General features: G+C 40.1%; 1 protein-coding gene across 1 annotated transcript; it reads left to right on the forward strand.

The window, feature by feature from the left end:
* Positions 1-254: 254 nt before the first annotated feature.
* LOC126273314 (piggyBac transposable element-derived protein 2-like) lies at positions 255-962 on the forward strand. The gene has a single exon (XM_049976858.1). The coding sequence runs from the start codon at positions 255-257 to the stop codon at positions 960-962; it is 708 nt and encodes a 235-aa protein (XP_049832815.1).
* The last annotated feature ends 9,261 nt before the right edge of the window (positions 963-10,223 follow it).

Raw genomic sequence — 10,223 nt, forward strand, 5'->3', positions numbered from 1 at the left:
GGAGATTTTCCTATTGAACCTGAAGCCAATGACGAAGATAAAGCAACAGTACATGAGACTGTGGATTCTTCTGAAGAATTAGACGATAGAAATGGTAGGTTTACCCCATATAGTAATGATCAATAATATTATAAATTATGTAGTGAACTTACTCATGTTTTTTCTTACAATTTTGTTTATTTGTAGATCCCCAAGACGAAATTCTTGTTCCATAACATCTGCCAGTGCGATCTACGAAGTGGAGAAAGAAAGAAATGCCGTATTCGAATGCTTGTGAGAGCGAAATCCATCTTCCAGATTATGAAGAAGAGAAAGGAATTTTTGAATCTTTCTTGGAATACCTTCCTCTGACATTCTGGGAAGAACATGCACAACAAACCAATTTGTATTCAGTTCAAAAACGACAACATAAATCTGTTAACACCAGTGGAGAAGAAATGTTGCATTTAGCTGGAATACATGATGTTACGGGAGTTCTGGGCTATGCACAAAGTAAGCTGTACTGGCAGCAAGATATTCAGGTTCCAGTTATTGCTAAGTGTATGCCAAGAGACCGTTTCTATGAACTGAGAAATTATATGCATTTTGTGGATAGCACAAGTGAGCACAATGAGAAGCTTTGGAAGGTAAAACCTTTTCTTGATTGTGTGCAGAAGAAGTGTCTGACCCTTCCAAGATCACATCATCTTTCCATTGACGAACAGATGGTGCCATTTTCTGGTAAATGTGGCTTTGTGAGTTACGTACTATCAAAACCTAATCCATTAGGTTTAAAATGCTTCATTCTGGCTGCACCTGATGGCCTTGTGTTGGACTTCATGTTTTATACTAGGTCAGGTACTGTGTCAGCTGAAGATATGAAAGAATATGGTCTCGTTGCAGCAGTTGTTAAGATAATGACAGAAAGTGTTCCTAGAGACAACCAGCATCGTGTATACACTGATAGATTTTTCACTAGTTAGACATGTTGCTGGGAAGGTAAATGTATCAGACAGGTACAGTTATGAAGAACAGATTGGGTCCAATAGTGAAGAAATTGAAAAATGACAGGCTATTTCAACGGGGGAAATGGGAAGGATGGGTTAGGGAAGATGATAAAATTTGTCTTATTAAGTGAAAAGACAATAAAAGTGTCCTAATACTCTCATCATGTGTTGGAAGCAGCTCTCCAACCACATGTAAGAGGTTGTCAAGAGAACAGAAAAAGAAGATAGATGTTCCTTAGCCAGTGGCAGTGAAGCTTTACAATGAAAACGTGGGAGGTGTTGATTTCTGTGATAGATTTTTGTCATATTACAGATGCTACATTCGCACATCAAAATGGCCTATAAGAATGTTTAATCATTTATAGATCTTGTGATTGTCAATTGTTGGGTGATGTACCGCAGATGGTGCTCAGAAAATGAAATACTCAAACAAAGAAGGTTGTCACTGATGGATTACAAAACGCACGTAGGCAAATACGATGAGCCTGTAGCTACAAGAAGAAGGCGCCCTTCTGTAGTCATTTCTTCTGATAGTGAAGATGTAGATGATGTACAAAATATGGATAAAAAGCCGAGAAGAGCTCTGTCACAACCAATTGCAGAAGGTAGATTTGACAGTGTAGGCCATTTACCAAAATTTGTTGAGGCAAAGAATGCCTCAAAATGCAGGAATCAACGCTGCAGTTCCAAGACAAGGGTCATCTGCATCAAATGTGAAATGTATTTGTGTCATGGAAAATAATTTTTTGAAGCCTATCACAAAAAATAAAGATTCATTTATGGGCAATATCAAGTTATTATTTGGCAGCAATTGTTGCATGATTTTTTTATTTTCTTTCATTTGTGGAGTATCAACAGAAACCTGTATTGGAAACACTGTATTTAAAAATACTGAAATTAAAATACTTATTTTCTGTGTAAATTAACATATGTAGTTACGTTTACAATAAAATAATTATTTTGTTGAAAAAAAGTGTTTTTACTGAGGAAGAGAGAGAAAAATGTAATCAAAGACAAGTACATTATCATGATAACTGTGACCTGAGGTCCACACATGTGGACCTCAATTTATTCCCTAGTTAATAACCATTTTTTTTCTTTGACATATGTGTCATGCTTGTATACTAGTTTGTTGGAAAATATGAAAAGAAAAATTTCCTGTAATTTGTTTTCATCTCAGGAGTGAAGAGGATATGGTTGTTACTACTTCCAGTTGTTTATCGTAAGTGGTGTGGTCGTAAAAGACTGGGCCTTTCCACCTAGTTATACCAACTACCGTACATTTATTTATGTTGTGAGTCAATTGCCAGTCCCTGCACCAAGCATCGATGCTTTGCAGCTCTTCCCATACATCACTACCATTTCCGGTCGTTACCATTATCTTATATAATCCTGCATCATCGTCAAACAGTTACACGAAGCTTCCAATTTTATGTGTCAGATGATGCAAATAGTCCAAAAAAGTAGTTGATGAATGACGCAACCGGCTAAAAATACTTTTTAAATGTTTTATTAAATAAGTTTTGAACCATCCTTATGACTTGAATAGTATCTGCTTTTGGATTGCAAACGTTTTTTATCGATATTATTTTAACCATACGAAATCGATACCTACAGCTACCTGTGTCATGAAGCAAAAATTGAAGCTGCACTCAGAGTGTAGTTCAGTAGTGTTTACTATGTCTCCAGTCTTGAACAGGGCAATGCGGCTTGCGTGCAGTGTTAGATCCGTCCGGACGCTTTGAACAGTCGTTTCAGGCTTGAGATCGTCTGGATTGTCATATTACAGCAACAAGGGGTGTTAGCACAGGAAACAGCTAGCTGAAAAAGTGCCATCACATATGGTATCGGATCAAAAGTATGTGGTCATGTCTTAGTGGACGTCAATGTGAAGTGTAGCCACCTTTCGCCTTTATGACGGCTTGAAATCTGCTGGGGAACTTGCATTGAGGTGTCTGAATGCCTATGGAGGAACAAAACCAGAGAAAGGTAGTAATATTTGACATTGGGCTATGGAGCGAAGTCGATATTCTAACTCATCCTTAAGGTGTTCCATTTGGTTCAGGTCTGGATCTCCACAGGCCACTCCATTTCAGGGAAGTTACAGCTGACAAACCACTGCATCACAGATGCTGCCTTATGACTGGGTGTATTGTCAGTCTGATACAGTCATCGTCTCCGAAATATTCTTCTACTGTACATAGCAAGCAATGGTGTAAAATGTGTTCGTTTCGTTCCGTATTTAGCGTTTTCTTAAGCGCGATAAGGGGACCACACCTTAAACATGAAAAACAACTCCATACTGTAACACCATTTCCTCCGTACCTCGCTGTTGGCCCACATGGTAGCAGGTAAATTCCCCATCGCCAAACCTAATTAGTTCCATCTGATTGTAGCATGGTATTGCAGTCATGCGTAGCTCTTTACGTCAACTCAAGCATCGCTTAACATTTCCTTCAATAATGTGACGCTTATGAGGAGCTGCTCAACCACTGTACCCGGTTCTTTTTAACTTCTCGCGCACAGTCATTTTGCTAGCTGGACTGCTGATAGCTATTTGGAACTCATGAGTGATTCCTTCTGCTGATTTAATGGGATCTTTCACAACCACCCCCCGCAATGCTCGACAGACCCCGTCCAGCATGTCTCAATGGAGAGACGTCTACAGACGTTAAAGTAACCTCTGGCGTGCCACAGGGGAGTGTTATGGGACCATTGCTTTTCACAATATACATAAATGAGCTAGTAGATAGTGTCGGAAGTACCAGGCGGCTTTTCGCGGATGATGCTGTAGTATACAGAGAAGTTGCAGCATTAGAAAATTGCAGCGAAATGCAGGAAGATCTGCAGCGGATAGGCACTTGGTGGAGCGAGTGGCAACTGACCCTTAACATAGACAAATGTAATGTATTGCGAATACATAGAAAGAAGGATCCTTTATTGTATGATTATATGATAGCGGAACAAACACTGGCAGCAGTTACTTCTGTAAAATATCTGGGAGTATGCGTAGGGAACGATCTGAAGTGGAATGATCATATAAAATTAGTTGTTGGTAAGGCGGGTGCCAGGTTGAGATTCATTGGGAGAGTCCTTAGAAAATGTAGTCCATCAACAAAGGAGGTGGCTTACAAAACACTCGTTCGACCTATACTTGAGTATTGCTCATCAGCGTGGGATCCGTACCAGGTCATGTTGACAGAGGAGATAGTTAAGATCCAAAGGAGAGCGGCGCGTTTCGTCACAGGGTTATTTGGTGAGCGTGACAGTGTTACGGAAATGTTTAGCAAACTCAAGTGGCAGACTCTGCAAGAGAGGCGCTCTGCATCGCGGTTTAGCTTGCTGTTCAGGTTTCGAGAAGGTGCGTTTCTGGATGAAGTATCGAATATATTGCTTCCCCCTACTTATACCTCCCGAGATCACGAATGTAAAATTAGAGAGATTCGAGAGCGCACGAAGGCTTTCCGGTAGTTCTTCTTCCCGCGAACCATACGCGACTGGAACAGGAAAGGGAGGTAATGGCAGTGGCACGTAAAGTGCCCTCCGTCACACACCGTTGGGTGACTTGCGGAGTATAAATGTAGATGTAGATGTAGATCAGTACTTGAGGCCTCCCTGCTCTTGATTTAGATATGGTTGTTCCTTCGAGACTCCGATTCACAGTCACATCACCAACAATCGACTTGAGCAGCTTTGGAAGGGTTGAAATGTTCCTGATAGATTTTTTAGTCAGGTGACAACCATGTTCGAAGTCGCTCAACTCTCCCGACTTACCCGTCCTGCTTTTAATGCTTCTCTACTGAAAACACAGTACTCCCCGCCTCTTTTTACAGTGGTGGGTCCGCCTGTCGTCACATCTAGTGATCGATTCCACGTTACATAGTGGCGATCTAATACTTTTTATCAGATAATGTAAACGTCATTCGACATTCAATCATTATTGTGACCCACAAAACATTCAAGATAGTCCACCACCAGCTGATGCTCATTATCTACAAACGATGGCTCTTACGAAACTCTAGGAGCATGCAATAGAACTCCACCCGGTGTTATTTGGAGGTATCTGTGCTGTTGTGTCATCCAGACAGCACACAACCATCTCCACGCGATCAATTAGCCACTGTCTTCACCAGCCCCTTCGTGCCCAGGAAAAGTTGGCAAAGGAACACTTCGTGTAGGACCTGTATCAGTGGCATCGGGTTTTTCCCGCCGACGAGTGTGATATTTGTCTTCTGCCTGATAATCCGCCAAGAAGAACGTGGAGGTGGCAAGGTACCAACGTATACTTCCGACTTGCATTCCCGCAGGTTCAGCAAGGAGTTTGGTTAGACATGTTTTGGGACTAGTTATATGTACAGGAGGCCACTGCCTCTCATCACTATCGAGGGTAATTTAAGGGCTGTGCAACATCGGTACAGGATCCTCCAAATCACTGTCTTGTCGTACAGTCAACATTTCGGCAATGAGTTTGTCTTGGAAGACTATAATACACTAGCGTACCGAGCCAACCCCGTGAACACCTCCCTCGCAGAAACAGGAACCAACTGAATGGAATGATCCGCAGTATCTGCTGACTTAAATCCGATTAAGTATGCTTGGGACCAGTTGCAACTTGCAGCACGCCGTCGCAGAAACCTCTCCTTACACAATGGAGTTGAAGGTTAGTTAGACTTGAGAGGTACGTCTCAGCTGTGACAGCATTTCATGGTGGATCCAAACATGTTAACGTACATCGGATGGAGAAGCACGGTATTAAAGGAAGGAAGATCGGTGTTTAACATCCTGTCGATAACGAGGCCACCAGTGGCGAAACACAAGCTAGCGTTAGGGAAATATGGGGAAAGGAACTCGACAATACCCTTTCAGAGGAACCATCCCAGCATTTGCCTCGAGCGATTTAGGGATATTACGGAAAATCTAAATCTGGATGGCAGAAACTGTGTACCACCGCCCTCCCACACGCGAGTCCATTGTGCAAACCACTGCGCCACTTCATCCGCGTAACACGGTACTGAACGTCCCCTAACAACAGATTTTTTTTAGGCTCATTAAGGTTTATTCATTTATTCCCTGCTGCCCTCGAGTCCAGTCCCTTACACTTTCGCAGATACACAATAACGTTTTTCGTAACAATCCCTTAGCATAGTTTTGAAGATACTTTCACGTCTGGAGATTTCGACTCATCCAGAACGACTTGTGGAGACTAGTGTGGAGTCCTGAGTCCAATCACGACACTGGTCCCATAATTCGCAAGCTTCTAGTTTACGCGCTGCAGAACTGCACCGAATGCTCTCTAGAAGTCAAGAGTCGCATCAACCACGGAATCGATATCTACGGCCCTCTGGATCTAAGGATACGTTAATGCTGCAGTTCCGCTGCTCGTACATCACTACCCACTTCTTGCAATTGGCACACCACTGCTAGCCTGGAGCTTTTACCCAGCAGCTACTCTCATCGCTGGCTGAATACATTATTTGTCGTGGTCTGAAGCGAAGGCAGTATTCTCTGCATCGTCTGAGGACAGTAACAGTCATTTGCTTCCAACAAATATGTGGTTATCGGCAACAAGAAAGAAGGTGAGGTATGGAGAGCTCTCTGTAAATGAAGGACGTCTAGACTGTAGATACCTTCAGCCCTTTTAAAAACAGCTGAAGAACTATCCAAAACATTTCTTCAGACACCAACGAATGCCGCAAATTTTCCGGTTTATTTTAAATATTACTGAACCAGAAATAGCTACACTTATGAAGATTAAGCCCAAAATAATCATTGCAACTTCTGCCGAGCAACGATTCGTAGGCATGCTCATTCTGTGGAAAAATTTCGTCAGTTTTCTTCCACATCTACTACATCTGGCACTTTTAGATTTTCGTGTCAATATTTTATGTAAAAAGAAAATGATAAATAATGTAAAATAGAGAAGTTAATTTCCAAAACTTATTAAATCTAATATTGTCCATCACTAATTGGTCATTACAGCTATCTCTACATCTAAAAACGGCTGAAATAAGTGCCTGTTTAAAACCATCACTTACATATATCTCTTGAGATTATCTCATACGTTCACAACAAACACTGCTGTCTGCTTGTTGTCGTCTCATTGGTGGGATACTGGGAAATTGCAGTCTACAAACAAGGTTGCTTACAACGCTGGACTTCTGTTGCTGACTCCGTGTGGGTCACACTGCTTGCTGCTGCTCGCTGCTACTCTCGCTTGCCGCGGCAACATGCCGGGACGCTCAAAGGGAAGACGAGGAGAACAAGAGAAGGACCTTTTACAGTATTCAAACATAGCCGGTTTCACTCTGGCAAACTACTTTTGCAGATCAATATCAAAGCTTGGAGGAAGCTGGATTTATATAAAAGAAAACATAGACTATAATATAAGAGACTGTGTAAATCACTTAGGAAGCGAAAAACACTTTGAAGCCTCAGCTATTGAAATAACATCAGGGAAAGCTATAATAATGTGTGTTTACAGATCACCCAACATCAATGTAAACATTTTCTTTAAAAAACTTGACCTTGGACTAGGCAAACTTAAAAATACTTGCAGAACTATAGTTCTGTGTGGCGATTTTAATATTGACCTCTTAACACACAGCCCCCAAAGAGAAAACTTCCTTAATATTACTCAAAAATATAATCTGTGCAATAAAATAAACTCCCCTACACACATAACAAAAACTAGTGCTACACTTATTGATCAGATCTTTGTAAACACTGACATGCACACCTCAGAAAACTTTAATACCGGCTACAGTGACCACAATGCACAGCTACTTGCCATATGCGGAAGTATTGATTTGTCTAGGAATAGAAGTGATATCTACAAGAGAAAATTCAGCATGCAAAATATTGAGCACTTCAAAATATGCTAAGTACCCACTCGTGGAATAAAATCTACAACAGACACAACACAGAGGAAACGCTGGATAATTTCATGGAAATTTACAGGCATTGTTTCGAAATTGCATTTCCAAAAAAGAAAATAATTTTAAAGGCCCCAGCAAATCCAAAACTTGGATTACATCAGGGATCAAAGTATCATGTAGAGAACTTTTTGCACTATCAAAAACAGATAGCAGCCCTGAAATTGCTCACTACTTCAAAAAATACAAGTTAACTCTGAGTTGTGTAATAAGGGAAGCAAAATTAAGGGAAAATGACAAACTTGTTATGGAATCATCAAACAAAGCTAAGACAATGTGAAACACGGTGCAGAGACTTACTGGAAAGGTGGAAACACACAAAAATATTGTATTGTCACAGGTGGGCAGCAAGATCACTGATTCAAAATTAATCGCTAACCACTTCAATACTTACTACACCAATATTGCTGGTGAGCTAGTGAAGGAACAAATGGGAAAAACATCAAACAAAATATTACAGGAAATTTCTGGAAATAGTGTAACAAATACACCCATGTTCCTTCGACCAAAAAGTAGGGAAGAACTGTTAAACAGCATAAAGTCATTAAAAAATAAATATCCAGCCGGAGTTGACGATGTGCCAGACTATATTATAAAAGTATCAGCTGAACAGATTCTCGCACCACTGCTAGATATATGCAATTCTTCACTACCAAGTGGTATTTTCCCACAACAGTTAAAAACTGCAAAAGTTGTACCCCTTTACAAAAAGGGCGATCGGCAGCAGCTGGTCAACTATAGGCCTGTGTCACTCCTCTCACGTTTTTCACAAATCATTGAAAAACTAGTTGTGCTACAATTAACTGATTTCTTTAACAAAAACATATGATCATAGGATGTCAGCATGGCTTCAGGCCTCAGTGCAGTACTGAAATAACCGCTTTCAGCCTCATAAATCGTATTTTAAATTGAGTGGATAGTTACAAAAATTTTCCTGGATTTAACAAAAGCATTTGATTTAATATACCATGAAATTCTCCTAAGAAAGTTAGAGTGGTATGGTGTAAGAGGCCTGCCACACGAGTGGCTGAAATCCTAAAAAAAAAAAAAAAAAAAAAAAAAACGAACTCCAAGCTTATCAATCGAAACCTTCCACATTACCCACGGTGTACCACAAAGCTCAATTTTAGGTCCCTTTCTCTTCTTAATTTTCATAAACGACTTCCCCCAACACGCCCAACACTCCGAACCAGTGCTATTTGCAGATGACACAAGCTTATTAATTGAAGGTGAAAACGAAATGTCTCTAAGTTTAAATGCTAAAGTCGCAAATGAAAATGTCACAGAGTGGGTTATGAGGAATAAATTACTGATAAACCCTCAAAAACAGTAGCCTTACACTTCCATACACAACAAAATAAAAACCCGTTAAAACCATACACGTCCATGGAAAACCAAAGAATTAACAGTGGCACTGAAACAAAATTTCTTGGCATCTACATACAAGACAATTTTAAATGGAATTCCCACATCACGTCATTAAATTCTAAACTATCGAAAATGACTTATGCGATGAGGATTATATGGAACAACACAAGTCCTGAAACAGTAAGCGCGGTGTATTACGCTTGCATACACTCGCTATTGATACGTGGCATCATATTCTGGGGAAATTCTCCTCATAGCATAACCACATTCTGGAAACAAAAAAAAAGATTGTGAGGATATTGAAAAATGCTAACAGCCGAAAATCATGCAAACCATTTTTTAAAGAACTGGGGATTCTACCCCTACCTTGTATCTATACACTAGAAGCTGTAATGTACCTAAAGAAAAGTATGATAAAAATGGAAATGTATTTATTCAAAATAAATCTGTACATGAACACCATACAAGGGCAAATAGTGACATACACAGACATCATTGTTTTACCACACTGTGCAAGAAAGGTCACTCAGGTTCACATTTGTTCAATAAGCTGCAAAGTAACTTACAGACCATAAACAAAACCTATAGCTTTAAAAAATCTGTAACTTCATATCTCTTGGAAAACTGTTTTTACTCAGTAACACAGTATCTTGGAAAATAAGTTTATTTCGGTTGTAACAATATAAAAATGTAATTAACAATATAGCAGCAATATAACAATGTAACAATTTATAAATGTAATGTATACAATCAATGAAACAGTATATTAATGTAATGTCATTTTGTCCAACATCTAAGGTATGGTACATGTACTTCAAAGATCCAGGACGTAAATAAATAAATAAATAAATAAAGTTGCCGCGTTCGTCAGCCTCCTGGGCCAAGCGCTCGGGCTGGACAGCAAGCAGCAGAGGAAGAAACCTGTACAGCGCTTCCG

Source organism: Schistocerca gregaria, chromosome 5 (assembly GCF_023897955.1).
Source record: "Schistocerca gregaria isolate iqSchGreg1 chromosome 5, iqSchGreg1.2, whole genome shotgun sequence".
NCBI lineage: Eukaryota > Metazoa > Arthropoda > Insecta > Orthoptera > Acrididae > Schistocerca > Schistocerca gregaria.